At 43.5% G+C, this 17865-nt stretch overlaps 1 protein-coding gene across 2 annotated transcripts in view; it reads left to right on the top strand.

The window, feature by feature from the left end:
- CD19 (CD19 molecule) overlaps window positions 1-17865 on the top strand; it is a 171849-nt gene that overhangs the window by 58751 nt on the left and 95233 nt on the right. For both annotated transcript variants that reach the window (XM_030208735.1, XM_030208734.1), the window contains exons 5-7: window positions 5779-5886; window positions 13385-13427; window positions 15780-15844. In XM_030208735.1, coding sequence (XP_030064595.1) covers window positions 5779-5886; window positions 13385-13427; window positions 15780-15844 — 216 coding nt within the window. The remainder of the gene's footprint in view (window positions 1-5778; window positions 5887-13384; window positions 13428-15779; window positions 15845-17865) is intronic.

Genomic DNA, 17865 nt, shown 5'->3' with positions numbered 1-17865 from the left:
TCCCAGAAGACCAGCTATGACTGCTGGAAATGATTATCCCATGAGTACTTCCCTGCACATTTGTTGTTGCCTGTAATGGAATCAGATGTGTGTGTTTGTCTTGAGGTGCCCACATTTATGCACCCCTTACACATGTAAATATATAGAATACTAGCACTTACTGTTACAGTCCTTGCAGAAGTGCTGTTACAAAACACTAACCACCCTGTTTACTAAGCCATGCTAGTAGCTGCCATGTGGTAATGCTGACATAGCCCATTCATTTTAAATGGGCTGTGTCAGCATTGCCACACGGCAGCCACTAACACGGCTTAATAAACAAGGGTGTAAGTTTGACTATCAGTTAAACCAGAGTATAGAACATCACTGTGAAGACTCAGAACTCTTGAACCAAAATCTTCTTTAATGCAAATCAAAGAAAGAAAATAACTTACAGTTCTGAAGTGTTGAACAAGAGTTTCTACTCAGCATATTGGAGTCTGTCTCTTGTCTCAGAAGAAGGGCCTGCTCTTTCTGGACACTCACTGAGGGGATAACTCCTTCCTCCCGTCTCTCTCAGGTGGAGGGTTTACCACACAAGAAAATCTCCCACAAAACCAGTTGTCAACTTAAAGATCAAGGTTCTTTATTTTCCTGTCACTTAATTGTCTGCATTCAGCAATCTAAAAGCAGAACTGAGCAGAGTGCAGGTACTATAACAAAGAGAAAAGAAAATCAAAATTTGGAGCTAAGAGAAGGCTTAGCTTCCTAAACCCTCGCTCAACCCCTGCCAGGCTAGGTCTGGGGACCCTCTTTTATAGGTATATTGATCTCACTCTAGCCCACCACCTCCTCCTATGCTCCTTTCTGTCATATAGACCAATGTATCTGCAGTTTCCCATTTGTCCCATTGTCTGACATCTTGTGCTCAGCTAACGGCATCCTGTTTCTATTGTTCTGAACTTCCTCTGTTTCCTTAGTAATATGAAGCAAGCTAAAATATGCTGAATAAGAATGTACATTGCTATTCTAGACTGGTCACTCAGTATGCTTAATTATTTAGATTTATATCAGGGTCCCTACACAGAAAAAGCTTACAACTCATTCACTAGTACTGCACAGGGTGTTCCATCACATTGCCTCTACCAGCAACTGCTATGTAGATTGCATATATTGTCTGAGAGACTTACTCTCATCTTGCTTCTAGAAATTGTTAATTGTATGGCACTCAGGGTCTGTGCTGCATCTCCTATCTGGTTGTTCTCATTTGTTGGTCTGGCCTACCTTTCTGAAAATACACTCTACCAGCTCTCTCTCTCTCTCTCTCTCTCCCACTTACATGCATAACTTAAAGAATACAGTAAGTGGTACAATCAAAGTGGTTTGCATATTATGTACAGGTACTTGTGTTGTGTCTTGTTGGTGTATATCATCTGATCCAATTTTAACACAGGAACTGCTCCTTCCTTCTGTCCTTCTCTGTTTTGCTATTGTGTGCATGCTGATTGTCATGGATTGGTAGTGGAATTCGGGTATCTGATGAATTTGAAGAATTGGTTTCCCATTTTGACCTCTTCTTGTTGGAAGCTTTTTCAAGCGAAAAGGATAGTTCATGGTACTGTCAGGGCAAAAAGATTTGGTTCTGTCTTGAACCAGGAACCCGCTGAGCAAAACACAGGAGCCCTACCTCCTGAACTACTGGATTGTACTGCTAAACCCAAATTATGCAGGGGAAGCCTGATACAAGCACCAGAAGCCCTGTCCCTCAGAAACAGAGGTGAATCTCGAGGCTTGAAAGGGATCTTTGGGAACAATTACTTGTCCCTCACAACTTGAAGACTACTTATTTATGCTGTGTAGAATAGAGAGTTTCACAGGAACAGAAATTTCACCCATCCCTACCCATCCTCAAGGGAATCTAATCCATACCTACCCGTACCCGCTAAGATCCATTCCATCCCCACCCATCCATACAATTATTCTCCTCCATCCCCACCTGAACATGCAGGAGTTGACACCATTATTTACTTGCTTGCAGCCCTCTGTTTTCTCCCAACCCCAACAGCCTCCCATGTTTTGTTTTCATGGTATTCACTATTCAACCAATGAGTGTTCCAAGCCTCAGTCTGGTGTTCCAGCTGCCTCTATGGGCATTCCAAGCTTCATTCTAGCAATCCAATTGCCACTCGCTTTATGTTCCAAGCCTCATTCTGCTGCTCCAGTTGCCACTCACAGTGTATTCCAAGCCTCATTCTGGAGTCACCAGAGATTTGACTACAATCCCACGGGAATCCCATGGCAACCTCTTCCATCCCCATGGAAATCCAATGGTAACTTCTTCCATCCCTGCAGGAATCCCATGGCAACTTCTTCCATACCGCCTGGGATTCCTGCAGTCCCCGTTCCCATGCAGTTCTCTAGTGTAGAACTCAGATAAAGGGTCCATGACTCTTCAAATTAAGTTGAAGAAAGAAATTGATTTGTGAACCTGAATGTATATGTGGATGTCAACGTGGATATCCAGATCTTGAACAGGATGCATTGTGAGTACTGTCAACTAATTTTGTCTTGAAGTATTCAGATTTGTTACCAAAAACTGTATACTATCCATGCGCCATACCTTGAAGGTTGGATTCTGTGTAGGTGAAATTACCTGTGTACTGTTTCTGTGAACCTTCTATTTAATAATAAATTCTGGCTTGAACCTGGAATGGTTTAAGTAACTCAGGTTAGAAACCTGACAAGCGCTTTGTTCATCAAAGTGATTCTAACCCAAGTTCTGGCTTTTGGTCTGAGCAAGGACTTTCACTAACCAGCTTCATTTATTAGCCACATCACCCTGGTGCCATGATTTAGAAAAGTAAAGCAGTTCTGGCTTTTGGTCATGAGTAGAACAAAACAGCAAGGTTTCTGGCCACAAGGGAAAATGAAATAGTCTGACTTTTCATAGTGGGTAAAACAAAATAGCAAGTCTCTGACCACAACGGAAAAAAACATCTTTAACAACATTTGTCTCTCAGTGCGTAAAAAAACAGGGTAAGCTTTTATCTCACAGAGATCTTCTTTTCAGCATTGGGTGAAATCAACTGACAACTGAGGGGTCCCTGAGTTTTGTAGCATCCCCCTTCCAGGTGAATACTATCCTTTGTTTTATGTTCTGCCCATTTCCCTGGAGGTAAAGGAATGTGGTGTTCAGGCCCAACCATTTCCAAGAATTCCAGGAACTTTATGCTGCTTCTGAAGTGAAACTGCATTGCATTTAAATGTTTGTCATGAAAGGAACTGCTCAAATTGGAAACTGCAGATTCATCATCACATGGTCCTCAAGCCAAAATGGTGGCAGCAGAATGCTTCACGCAGGTCAACAATAATATGCACCTCAGATAGGCCTAGGAATACGTGCCAGCTGCAAATAGCACAGGGCTGCCTGCTGCCATGATCACACAGCATTAACAGACAAGAACACTTTAAAGCTTGGTTTAAATAAGCCTTAGAACAAAAAAAAAAAAAGTGTAGTTGTGTTCCGGCAATTGCTTGGTCAGGGGTCAAATTTTCATTCCAGCAGTGTAAAGCAAAGCTTCCTAATTTTCAGTAACACAGTAACAGTATATCCAAACAGATGCAGCAGCAACGGAAATATTTCTTTGCACTGCTGGAACGACAGTTTGACCCCTGATGCAGACATTTGCTGAAACACAAGCCGTATCGAGTTCAATAAAATTTTCTTCCTCTGATCCTTGACTCTGTCTCATTGTTTCATCTGTGGCCAACTACATGTTTTTGTTCTACGGCTCGTTTGTGTTGTCATTTCCCTCTGGGGGTCTGCTTTGTCTTAAATTAGTCTTAAAAACTGTAGCCATATTGATGTACTTACTGCTGTAGTCCTTAACTGATTGAGACTTCGCTAAAGACTGGAAGAGCATTTTGGGCAGAATAATGTCATTTCTTATTTCTTACATTCACTGAGTACACAAGATCATCTCTGCCTAATGCTTATGTTGGTCTAATAAAATAAATCACAACTTGCAAACAATTCAGTTTTCTCTAGGTAAAGTATATATTCTAGAATTCTGTACTGAAAACATACAGACACACATCATAAACGCACACAGCCAAGCATGGTGATAAACAGGGTAAGCCTTAGAGGCACCTGGCTGCTATGTAGGTATGCAGACATATGGACACCATAAGGTAAATTCTATAAAGGGGCTAACATTTATGTGGCAGATACGTGGTCAAATGTTTAGAATACTAGCATATACTGTACACACTGCAATACGTGTGTACATGTCAATATTCCACCTAAACCAACCATTCCCAACCCAGTCCTCAGAGCACACCTAGTCCCATTGGGTTTTCAGGATTTCCATAATGAATATTCATGAGTTACATTTGCATGCAATTAAGGCAGTGCATGCAAGTCTATCTCATGCATTTTCACTGTGGATATCCTGAAAACTTGATGGGACTAGGTGTTGTTCAAGGACTGGGTTGAGAATGGCTGACTACGCACTATTCTGTAAAAGTTGCATGTGTGTGCAATAGTGTGTAGTTTGCAGGTGGAGATACAAGTGGGCGGAGTTTAGGTGGAGCATGGGTGTGGTTTACACTTACATTTGTAACTTATAGAATACTGTAATTTATGTGAGTTCTCTTGCAATCTAGGTGCAAGCATTTTCACCAGCAATATGTGCCTTCATTAGTCTGCATTCAGCTTGTTGGTGTGTCTTTAAAAATGCATAATAAGCCTACAGTGAACAGTCGGGATATTTGTTGACCACTGGCCAATATGGAAAAAAAATCCAGATATTCGGCAGCAGTATCCAGATAGTGGCTACCTCTGAATATCCATATCTAGTGGTTAGTGGCCAGCATTATTCGAATAGCGGCACCATTTGACGACTATCTGGACATATTATAGGAACATAAGCACATAAGCATTGCATCAAGACCAGTATCCTGTTTCCAATGGTGGCCAAGATCCCAAAAGAGTAAAACAGTTTTTATGCTGCCTAACCTATTATTTTATGCATCTGTCCTAAGTTATGTGGATAGTTATCCGGTGGCAGCACTGAAAATCGCCGCTTCCTGGATAAGTCTTGTCTCCACCCCTGGACCGCTCGGGCATTGTCTAAATAGTGCCATGGTGACCTATAAGGATATTCAGTAGCACTATCTGAATTATGCCACTGAATATCTGCATCGGCAGGACTTATTTGGGTAACAGCACCTGCTACCCAGATAAGTCCTTTTAAATATTGACCTTTGTGTTCAAAATCGATTTAATGTATGTTAATCTATGACAACACACATTAAGTCATTTAATATGCATTGAAATTGTTTATTACAACCTGTGCATTTTTTTCTAGCAAAAAAGGTGCCGGTACTCAAATGCCAGGCCACCCTTCAGGGGTGGGGTGATCACTGAGTGACCCACCCCACAAAATAGCCAGGGCCCCTGCAACCAGTCACAGAAACTATGACAAGGCACAATTGGTGTGTAGGGCCTGAGCTCTTTCATTAAAACTTGGGGACCATGGGTCAATTTTAGCAGACAGTGGAAAAGGTGCAGGTACTCAGTACCCCCAAGTACTCCATCAAAGAAAGCCCTGATTACAACAAACATGCAATACAATCTGGCAAATGTCCAAAATTGGGGGAAAAGTTAAAAAATGATTGGAAAATGAACCAAAATTCCTTTTCCATGCAGATGCCTAACAAACACAAACACACAAAGAAGAGCACCAGACATGCACACATTGACATCAGGAAGGATAATGAACCCATATTCTTTTGCAGGGTGGCAGCAGATCCTCGGTGAAAGATATTGGATAATCCTCGTGGTGACAGGAGGAAGCCTCATGTTCTGCCTGTGTCTCTTCCTCCTTTACTTGCAGATAAGACAACGTGAGTCTCCCTCTCTGTAACTGCCAGTCTTTTCACATGATATCTCCATTCTCTGAGGACAAGCATGCCCAGATGTATTCTACTACTACTACTACTACTATTTAGCATTTCTATAGCGCTACAAGGCATTCTCACATGTAGGTAACGTCATCCGACGGAGCCCAGTGCAGATGCTGACTAGCGTACAGATGTATCAAGAAAATTCTAGTAGTATTTCACCATGCTTACACGGATGCCTTCCCACCCAACCCATGAGCGTGGGTCCCTCAGTCTTCATTTTTCTGTGGCGCAGGGAGGAAGCATCTTTGCAGTCTCCTCGCAGTGATTTTTTCTCTGCTTTTGCAGTGCTTTCCCATACAGGTATTTTTCCCTTTTCATCATTTTTTACTCTAATTTTACTTCTTGTTATTTTCCCTCTTATTGGCCAATGCTTAAAGCTTACCGTGCTAGCAACACCTGATTTAAACTGGTTCTAGCCAGTCTAGTGATCACGTTAGTCAGCATCTAATGCACAAAGGGGTTCTGCCTGGTTTTTACCATTCAGTGTAGCAACTAATAATCCTATGCAAACGTATAGAAATGCTAAATAATATTAGTAGTAGTAGTAGTATTACGAAGAGCTCATTAGAATTAAAATGAGCATGCTGAGCGCTGCACAGAAAGGAGCTCTGTAGAAAGGAGCACTTACCTTTAATGTCCAAACTTTTCCGTCAGATCTAGAGCTATGTTGGCTGTGGGGGCGGAGAAACAAGCAGACAGCCAATTGGCTGGAGAAAGCCCCTATGATGTCAGCGAAATCATCGGGGACAGAAGGAAGGCAAGTAAGCTGCAGGAGGAAGGTGGAGCCAGCAACAGAGCACTGCAAAGGAAAGGAGACAGGGAGCCAGTGAAGCCAGGAAGTACTGTAGGGGAAAGGAAAGAGTACACCAGCCCTAGCACATGTGCAGAACAGGAACACTTATCGAGAGACTGTTCTGTGCATGTGCTAAATGCTTTCCCTACCAAGCTGCTTACTTGTTACACCACTGAGGGTGATCCGGAGTAGTGAGCCCTTGGGTGGTTGCCAGAGACTGGCAACAGCAGGAGAACCACCCAAACTGGAAGCGAGGTCAAACACCAACAGATGGTACCAGGTACAGGAGTCTCGAATGGGTTTGGCTGGACAGAACTCTGAAGCGGACTTGGCTTGGCTGGACTGGAACCAAATGCTGGCACAGACTTGGCTTAGCTGGACTGGAACCAAATGCTAGCCTGGAACAGACTTGGCTTTGCTGGACTGAAACCAAAGGCTGGAACGGCCTTGGCTAGGCTGAACTGGAACCAAATGCTGGAAAAGACTTGGCTTGGCTGGAACCAGAACCTGGAACGGACTTGGCTTGGCTGGACTGGAACCAAATGCTGGAACGGACTTGGCTTGGCTGAACTGGAACCAGATGCTAGAACAGACTTGGCTTGGCTGGACTGGATTCAGGACTTTCAAACAAGGCAGAAATAAGCAGGGTAGGGCAGAAGCTAAGGACAAGCAGGATGCTACAAGCAGGAAGGGAACTAAAGCTGAAGACAGACAGGGCAGAGACTCACAGTAAGGAACTGAAGCTAAAGACACTCAGGGCAGATACAACAGTAAGGAACAGAAGCTAAAGGCACACAGGGCAGACACAGCAGTAAGGAACAGAAGCTAAAGGCACACAGGGCAGACACAGCAGTAAGGAACAGAAGCTAAAGGCACACAGGGCAGACACAGCAGTAAGGAACAGAAGCTAAAGGCACACAGGGCAGACACAGCAGTAAGGAACAGAAACTAAAGACACACAAGGCAGACAGAGCCAGAAAGGAAACAGAACTGAAGCTAAACAAGACAGAAATAAGCAGTAAGGAACTGAAGCTAAAGACAAACTAGACAAGGACTAGCAGAACTAGAACTGCAACAAGCACTCACAGACGAAAGCACATCTGAAGACCTCTGTTGCAAAGGCAAGTCTGACAATTCCCAGGAGCTTAATAAAGGCAATTACAGATGAGGTCACAGGTGAGGCTTGGCAGCAGAAACCTCTGGGCAAGTCTGGAGTGCTGGAACATCAGGACCGAAATGGAACCTGGAAGATGTCTGAGAAACAGGAAAAAAAACAGTCCACAGCAACCACAGGGTCCAGTTAACCAGGGGCAAGGTGAGTGTAGGCATGGAATACAGTCACAATCGTGACATTGCTGAAAGTGGAGGAGTGGCCTAGTGGTTAGGGTGGTGGACTTTGGTCCTGGGGAACTGAGGAACTAAGTTCAATTCCCACTTCAGGCACAGGCAGCTCCTTGTGACTCTGGGCAAGTCACTTAACCCTCCATTGCCCCATGTAAGCCGCATTGAGCCTGCCATGAGTGGGAAAGCGCGGGGTACAAATGTAACAAAAAAAAATTGCATGCAACTCATTTGCATCGGATTGCCTTTGAGTATCGCGCGCTATTTCCAAATCGGTAAGTTCTATTGAGGATCTAAACACATGCGGTTATTAACAGGGACTTTTGTGTATCGAGCACTTACTTCTTAGTATTTTCAGCCCTGCAAGTTTTCTTTCTTTTTTAGCAGTTCGATAAGCCCACTTAGGCTTGAGCGCCAACCTCAATTTAGGATCTGCCCTTTTTTGTAGTCCAAAATTGCTGGCACTCCAGGCCATTGTTCCAGGTCCCCAGGCCAAACAAGGACAAGGCAGATACTCCATTTACTTCATTAGGGTTACCATATTTGCCTTGACAAAAAAGAGGATACCAATAGCCCTGTCCCTCCCCCACCTACCACGCCCCTGTCATGCCCCGTCCCCACCCCACCAACCCTCTGCTATACCCTCTCCTCACTCCTATGCCACACAGTCACCTTGATTCTCCCCCCCCAAAGAAAGCCTCCATTACCCCCTATCCACATTCCCATCCATGATCCACCTCCCCTCTCTACCTTATCATGCCCTGGTGATCTAGTGGCCTCTTCGGGGCAGGAAAGAACCCCACTCTTTCCTTCCTGGTGATGCTGTTGCCCGCTAGCTGCTGGTGCCACTTCAAAATGACTGCCGAAACTTCAAGCAGTGACCTCACAAGACTTCTCGCGAGGCCACTGCTTGAAGTCTTGGCAGCCATTTTGGAGCAACGCCAGCAGCGAGCAGGAGCAGCATCACCAGGCAGAAAAGAGTGGGATCCTTTCCTGCTCCAAAGATGAAGCCACTAGACCACCAGAGCACGATAGGGGAGGAGAGGACACCCTGAGGCTCGTCAGTGCAAGCGCCAGCCTCAGCCTGCCAGCCTGCCTACTTGCCCGCAAACCCGGACAAACGGGCAGGCTGGAAAAACCCGCCCGGACATCCTGTGGTGTCCTCAAAAGGAGGACATGTCTGGGTAAAACCGAACATATGGTAACCCTATACTTCATTATCTCAAAGAAGGAAGGCACCTTTCGTCCGGTCCTAGATCTCAAAGATCTAAACCACTGCCTCCAAGTGTACTTAACACTAAGAGCAGTCATAGCCTTCGTTCAAGCGGGAGAATGTTTTACCACCCTTGATCTCAAGAAGGCGTACTTACATATACCCGCATCAGAGGCCTCTATGTTTTATGGAGCTGGGCCATCCCTTCCAGTTCAGGCATTTGTCCTGTGGTCTCACCATGGCACCTAGAACATTTGCCAAGGCTATGATGGTGATGGCGGCCTTCCTTCGGAATTAGGGAATCAGAGTTCATCAGTATCTCGATGACTGGGTCACTCGTGCATTGTCCTATTCGTTGTCTGCAGCCATTAGGTTGAGTAATCACTTTTGAGAAGAGCAGACTAACTCTATCATAGATGCTGGAGTATCTGTGCATTCTATTTGACACAGCAAGGGAGAGGATCTTCCTCGTGGGAGGCAGGAAGTCAAAGCTAGTTCAACAGATTCGTCTTTTCCTCAGTCAAGGCAGGCCCAGAGTGTGGGACTACATCCAGGTTCTGGGGTCAATGATGGCAGCGATGGAAGTGATGCCATGGGCTAGGGCTCATTACAGGAGTCTCTTCTCAGCTGCTGATCTCCGGAGTCGCAGAAGTACGGTCTTCATCTTCCTTGGATACTGGTTGCCAGATGAACTATGCAGTAGTGGTTGTCACCCAGGAATTTAACCATCGGAATTCCCTTTCTGATAAACCAATAGGAGGTGGTGAGAACGGACACCAGCAATTCGGGTTGGTAAACTCTTAACAAGTTCTCTCTGGCCCAGGGCACCTAGACAGAACAGGAGTCTCAGTGGTTGATAAATCGCATGGAGCTTAGGGTAGTGCAGAATTCCTTACGTGACTTCGCTGCCTTTCTGGTGAGGGCCCCACTTCGAGTTTTCTCTGACAATGCAATGCTGGTAGCTTTTATCAGCAAGTAAGACCCACAGCCATTCAGTGGCAGTAGAGGCAGCATCCTTCATGAGTTGGGCAGAGACACATTCTTCTCTGCTTGTCGGCAGCTCACATCACTGGGTCCTTGAACGTGGAAGTGGACTTTCTGTGCAGGCACTCCTTGGACCGGGGGAGAATGGAAACTACTCAGTCAGGGTTTTCAGCTGATAGTGGACCAATGGGGTTCTCCACTTCTGGACTTGATAGCAACACAAAGAAATACCAAAGTGCCCCAGTTCTTCAGCCATTGGAAAGAACTGGGATGAATGGGGATCGATGCCCTACTGCAACCCTGCCCAGAGACACATCTACTACATGTCTTTTTCCCTCCTTGTCCATAGTAGGCCGTGTGTTGAAAAGGATCGTATTGCACCAAGGTTGAATAATTCTCATAGCCCAAGATTGGCCACAGAGGCTGTGGTATGTGGATCTGATTCAACTGCTGGGTCCTCTATGTCTTCTGCAGATACACAGCCTACTGAAGCAAGGTCCAGTGCTCATGGAGGATCCATGCCCTTTTAGTTTTGTGACTTGGCCATTGAAAGGGCTCGGTTGAGACAAAAAGGTTATTCTGATTCAGTCATTGCTACCTTGCTTCAGGCTTGGAAATGCTGTACATCCATGGCATACATGAGGTTGTGGACATTCAAGGGCTGGTGTTCTGAGCGCGGACTTTCTCCCTTCTGTGCTTTGATCACGCACATCCTAGCATTTCTCCAGGCAGATCTTCAGAAAGGATTGGTGTTGGGTTCTCTGAAAATTCAGGTTTGGCCTGTTTTAGGGGGCCGACTACAGAAGACGTCTCTTGTGGCTCACCCGGATATTGTTCAGTTTTTGTGTGGAGTGGTTTGCTTGTGGCCTCCCTTTCATACATTGTATCCAAAGTAGAACCTTAATTTAGTCCTTCGGGCTCTTCAGAAGCCTCCTTTTGAGCCACTCCGGAAGGCCTCCTTGAAAGATCTTATGCTAGAGACAGCATTCTTGGTGGCTGTTCCATCGGCACATAGAGTTTCAGAGCCTTAGGCTGTCTCTTGTCGGGATTCCTTTCTCCACTTTTTGGAGGTGAGCTCTCTCTGTGCATGGTTCCTTCCTTTCTTCCAAGAGTGGTATCAGCATTTCATCTCAACCAATCTGTGGAGCTTTCATCCTTTCACAGAAAGGACGAGGAGGTTCAGTATTCTTCCTTAAAACATAGACATATTAGATATCTGGAAGTCATGAATGAGTTTCACAATCTGGTCAGACTGTTTGTGCTTTTTGGTAAGCAAAGACTTGGCCTCATGGCTTCCAAGCCCACAATTGCTAGACAGATGAAGGAGACAATCACGTCAGCTTATTTGCTTGTGCAGGAAGCAGCTCCTCAGACCTTGTGGGCTCATTCTACGAGACATACAGTGACATCCTTAGCGGAGACAACCTTACTGTTTCTGGTGGATATTTGCAAGGTGGCGATGTGATCAATAATACATACCTTGCCAAGCACTACAGGGTGGATGTTGTGGCGCTCTTGGAAGCCAGTTGGGGGGCTTCAGTCCTCAGGGCAGCGGCACCAGGATCCCACCCAGTCTAGGGATTGCTTTTAAACATTCCACAGGTTCTGCAATAGTGGGAAGCAACGTACTGGAAGGGAAAATTAGGTTTTACCTGATCATTTTCTTTACATTAGTCCTTCCTACTTAGATGTTCAGTTGGTGCGAAGTAATGGGTCAAATAAGGACTGCCACCTTACATGGTGCTTCTTACAAATCTCTTGGTCTCTACAAGTTGTCCAGAGATGAGAGAGGTCCACTCATGTTTGCTCACCTGGTTAGTGTTAGGTTAGCAAGTTGTTTAAGGTTGTTGTGTTTATTCTCAGTCTATCCTTACTGCTTGTCTATATAAATACTGAGGAGCTGGACTGGATGCCAAGAGAAATATGTCTCAGCTCAGTTTTTAGTTCTCTATCTCCACCTGCTGGTTGATAGACACAACTATCCCACAGGTTCTGGAATAGTGGGAATGACTAATGGAAATAAAATTATCAGGTACGACCTAATTTCTCCTTTTGAAGCTCTGGAACAGGCTTGTCCCAGTTCAGTCCTTGAGAACTACAAACAGGCCAGGTTTTCAGGATACCCCTAATTAATATGCATGAGAAAGATTTGCATGCTCACTACATCCATCGTATACAGATCTCTGTCATACATAGTTCTGCCCTAAACACACCCACAACATGCCTCCTTGCTGATGAATTGCAGTGTAGGACGTCCAAATTCTGCCTTTCGAAAATTATGATTTGGACATTTTTGGCAGGTGAACTATTTTGGGGGCATTTTGAGACATCCATCTACTTTGAAAATGAGCATCACAGATATCTATATTGTCTTTATAAGACAGCCCTAAAATAGGTGCCTATTTGATTTTTCAACCTTGGCGATCTTTTATAAAATTACCCTTCATTCGTATAATTTATCCATATAAGTCAGACCACAGAAATAGAAGTCTTAACTATGCACAGATAAACTTAGAACCACACATTCAGCGGTTGGACTTACACAGTTAGCCTTTCACCATTGAATATCTGAATCAAGATATATGCCAGTCAACTATACTGGGCCACAAGGTCTATTAAAGTAGGCCGAGGGGGTTGAGGAGCTGCTATGATTTCAGAGAAAGACGAGAAGGAGGGAATCAGACTTTGCTCGATGGGGGAGGACTGGGAGGGAGATCAGACTTTGCTTGGGGGGAAGAGGAGGGATTGGACTTTGCTCAGGGGATTGGGATGGAGTTAGGATCAGAATTTATTTGGGGGGGCAGGAAGGAGGGGGATTGGACTTTGCGGGGGACCAGGATGGAGGGAGCTTGAAATATGTTCAGGTGGGAGGGCGAGAGAGAAGGCAGGGTAGGCTTCAGGGCGTAACCCAGTAGTCACATGAGTGCTGGCCAGTATTCAGTGCTGGCACCTGCAGAACTAACCAGGCAAAGTTAGCACTGCATTTATGGTGTGCTACATGTCCAATTAGCTATGTTGGCACTGGCATTATTTATTATGGATCAGTGGTTTGATGGCCTGCAAGGCTGAGTGAAAAGATCCCCTAAACTGTTGTCTTCTTGTTTCAGAGATAAAAGCTAAGAAGAAATATCAGACTGATATACTGAGGAGGTAAAGAGCCTGTTCATCAGTGTGTGGACCAGTATCACGTAACTATTATATTTGGAAGAAGAGAGGGGAGGTTTCAAAGCCCAGGTGGCAGAGGTTTTCTGTTTTGAAATTTTGAATATGACATGAACAGTTATCCAGATCTCCCAAAGCATGAATATATCCTGCATAGCTGAAAAGTGACCTAAGATCCTGGGGATCATATAGTGGCCTAGGTGATCCTTTGTGGAAGAGTTATTCTGCTATTAGTTTTTGTGTTAATATGGGGTTGAGGGATTTATGAATGTGGCGGAGGGAATTAGAGTAAGTGAAGGTTCAGCTCCTTTGCCTGGGGGGGGGGGGGGCCAGAAAACTAGTAAATGTTCTGGTGAAATGTTCTAAGATTAGGATTGCTTACAGTGGGGCCCTTTTACTAAAGCTTAGCATGCACTAATGCATATTAGTGTTTGCTAAGTGCCACATGGCCCATAGGTATAAAATAAGATGGGTAGCATTTAGCGCACAGCAATTCCATTAGCCCATGCTAAGGTTTAGTAAAAGAACCCCTGTATTTATTATTAGGGGTGTGACTTTGTTTTCAACATATAGTTTGATGTCATTTTTAAGCTGAAATGACAGTGAAAAAAAATGTGTTTTTATTTTTTTTTTCCAAAGAGTATGCACTATTTCTGACATTGCCCCCAAAACAAAAAAATACAAAAAAATGTTTAAAGGTCCCATAAACATCATAAAAAATCAATAAAGCAAAAAATTGGGGGGGGGGGGGGTGAACACTCCTATATAGTATGTATTTTATTATGTTTTGAACTTGTCCTTTGTAAAATGTGAAAATATATATTGTTCTTTATTTACTGTACTTTGCTGTTAGTTGCTTTGGATCAAACTTTTGTTTGAGGAAGGCACTGCATAAGTATTATATAACATACCATAAACTGAAGAACAGAAATTCCATAGAATGAGAGATTGAATGATGCTTAAAAATAGGCACTGAGCACCTTCACCTTCTATAGAATAGCACCTAGCGCTAATTCCTGCACCCAACTTTGGGCATGAGGTCTTACACCTGCTGAAACCTGGTGTAAATCCTGGCGTGCAAGTTGGACGCGCAACGCCAGTATTCTATAGCACTGCGCCTAAATATTTGGAACACCCCTGACCCGCTAATGCCCCTCCTATGGCTATGCCCCCTTTTGGGTTGCACATGAGACGCTATAACACACATGTGTAAATCCAAATTAGTGCCAGTTAACTCCGGGGTCTAATATATGAAACCAACATGAACAACTGTGAGGGAAGAGAAATAGATGGATACACTCAAAGTCTGAAGAGAGCACAAAGAGGGTATCTGTATATAGTGGCACCTATTTTTAGGGAGCATGAATGCGCCTACTTAGATAGACACTTAGTTTTCTTTACAGAATACTAGCTTAACTGGTAAAACATATGCATATGTTTTTATGTGCAAACACTTACGCCAGCTATTAGTTGTTCTGACTGGTGGGGGGGGGGGGGGTCTGTGTGGATAATATTGTATTTGTTTTTTGTGTGTTTTGATTTTATTATGTATGTTATGCTGTAAGCCGTTTAGGTTTAAGCAGGGTATAAGTTTAAGTTAAAATGCACTACAGTGGAGCGCACTCAGTAGTTTCAGACTCGGCACATGCTGGGGGCGTGTTTGGGGGCGGAGAGTGGGCGCAGCTGTGCTAATCGGTTAGTGCACGAGCAGTGCCGCACGCTAACTGATTAGCGCAGGATTTACACATCAGCCCTTACTGCCTACAAAATAGGCAGTAGTAAGGGCTCATGTACTAATGGCCAAGCACTAATGGGGAAATCAGCGCATGGTCATTATTGGGAAAAATAGAAAATGTGCTTTTTATTGGCAGTGCTAAAAGTGGCCTCAGCACGCAGGAAATACCCCCGTTGCGGCTACCTCAATCCACTTTTCAGCGCTGCTTGGTAAAGGGGCCCCATAGTATGCTGTAATTAATATGCGTGTTTGCACACTGCCCAGAATCCGTCCATGTGAATGCCTGGATCCAATGCATGCACCATCAAAGATCAGCATGTACGTGCAGAACCGTGTGCACCTCGTATTTCTGTGTATATGTGTCCACATACACGTATAAATGACAATACCAGTATGTACACATGCACTTACCCCTAAATCAAGTGACTGAAGAATGCTAAGTAGAATTGTGTCCGCAACAAAAGGTGATTTGTAGTATCTCTTGGCTCCTTCTTGTTGAGACCTAGATAAATGAAAATATTTTATCATGCAAAAGGATGACAGACTCTCACTTGTCAAGAATGGTAAAACTCTTTTTTTTTTTTACTTCTGGTTTTGCTTTAAAGTTTCTTCAAACTCAGTGCAAATGGAACTCTGAACCAATATGGAAATGCTTCTCCTACCAACAGTGGTAAGTGTGTCAGGCCATTTGCCCCAAAATGTCCAGCTAAAAGATTAAGGGCTAGATTCTATATATGGCGCCAAATAAATTGGTGCCGAAAAAGCGCTATTCTATAAGCATGCTTAAAGTTAGGCACGGTTTATAGGATAGCACACATGCCTGGGAATCACACCTAACTTTAGGGGCAGCCATTTGCACCAACTGAAAGTGGCCTAAATTAGGAGCATATCCCTGTTATTTTATAACAACACGTGTTAATTTTAGGAATGCTCCCATTACACCCATGACCCTCCTATTTCCACGCCCCTTTTTCAGATCACATGTAAATTTTAGGCACATAAATGCTAATTAAATCTAATTTGTGCCAATAATTGCTTGTTAAAAAGCCAATTATTGGCAGTAATTAGTTCATTATTCAATTAAATTGTGAGCACATATTGGGCATATGCCCAAATTTGCACACACAATTTTTGGTGACTTTTATAGAATTAGGGGGTAAATTCCTGATGAACTATAGTGATAAACTAATCCACAACCCAAACATATCAAAATAGACTGAATAGCTGTAAGCAGATAATTATGAAATTAAAATCTTTTTTGAAATATGTATTCTAAATTTAATTTAGAGGTGTCACAAATATGTTTAAATATACCATTGTGGAAGCCCAGACCAGATGCATTCCACATATTAACAAAGGTGGAAAGATGAGCAAATGACAGCCAGTATGGTTAAAAGGTGACTTGAAAGAGTCTATTAGAGCCAAAAGAACATCCTTCAAAGGATCTGAACAAAAAAAATAAGAAGCAACATAAGCACTGTCAAGCTAGATACAAAGTATTTATAAAGAAGACAAAAAGAGAATATGAAGAAAAACTTACTGCAGAAACAAAAACTCATAGTAACACCTTTTTCAGGTACATCAGAAGTAGAAAGCCTGTGACTGAACCTCTAGGACTGTTAGATCATGATGGAGGAAAAGGGGCATTCAAGGAGGACAAGGCCATAGCTGGGAGATTAAATGAAGATGTAAGAGATCTACGTGAACCTCTGGTTTTCAAGGGTGATGATGTGGAGAAACTGAAGGAAATCTTAGTGAACCTGGAAGAACTATCGAGCCAAATCAACAAGTTAAAAAGTGATAAATCAACTGGACTGAATAGTATACACCCCAGGGCTGAAAGAACTCCAACATGAAATTACTAATCTGCTGTTAGAGATCTGTAACCTGTCGTTAAAATTGTCCATAGTACCTGAAGATTGGAGGGTGGCCAATGTAACGCTGATTTTTAAAAAGGGTTCCAGGAATGATCCGGGAAATTAAAGACCAGTAAGCCTGACTTCAGTGCCAGGCAAAACAGTGAAAACTATTATGAAGAATAAATTACGGAACACATAGACAAACATGGTTTAATGGGACAGAGTCAGCATGGGTTCAGCCAAGGGAAATCTGCCTCATCAATTTGCTTCATTTCTTTGAAGGTGTGAATAAACATATGGATAAAGGTGAGCCAGTTGGTGTACTGTATCTAGATTTTCAAAAAGCTTTTGACAAAGTTCCTCATGAGAGACTCCTGAGAAAATTAGAAAGCAATGGGATTAGAGGCAATGTCCTTCTGAGGATTAGGAATTGGTTATTGGACAGAAAACAGAGGGTAGGGTTAAATAGCCATTTTTCTTAATGGAGGAGAGTGAATAGTGGAGTGCCACAGGAATCTGTACTGGGACCAGTGCTATTAAACATATTTATAAATTATCTGTAAGTCAGAAAAACGAGTGAGGTGATTAAATTTGCAGATGACACAAAACTATTCAAACATATGTAGTCTGTGAAAAATTGGAGGAAGACCTTAGGAAACTGGAAGATTGGGCATCCAAATTGCAGATGAAATTTAATGTGGACAAATGCAAAGTAATGCATATTGGGAAGAATAATTCAAATCTGATGCTAGGGTCCACCTTAGGAGTCAGCACCCAAGAAAAAGATTACTGAGAAATCTGCCCAGTGTTCAACGACAGCCAAAAAAGCAAA

The sequence above is a fragment of the Microcaecilia unicolor genome, chromosome 7, assembly GCF_901765095.1.
Source record: "Microcaecilia unicolor chromosome 7, aMicUni1.1, whole genome shotgun sequence".
NCBI classification, from domain to species: Eukaryota; Metazoa; Chordata; class Amphibia; order Gymnophiona; family Siphonopidae; genus Microcaecilia; species Microcaecilia unicolor.
This window is presented reverse-complemented; position numbering and strand designations above follow the sequence as displayed.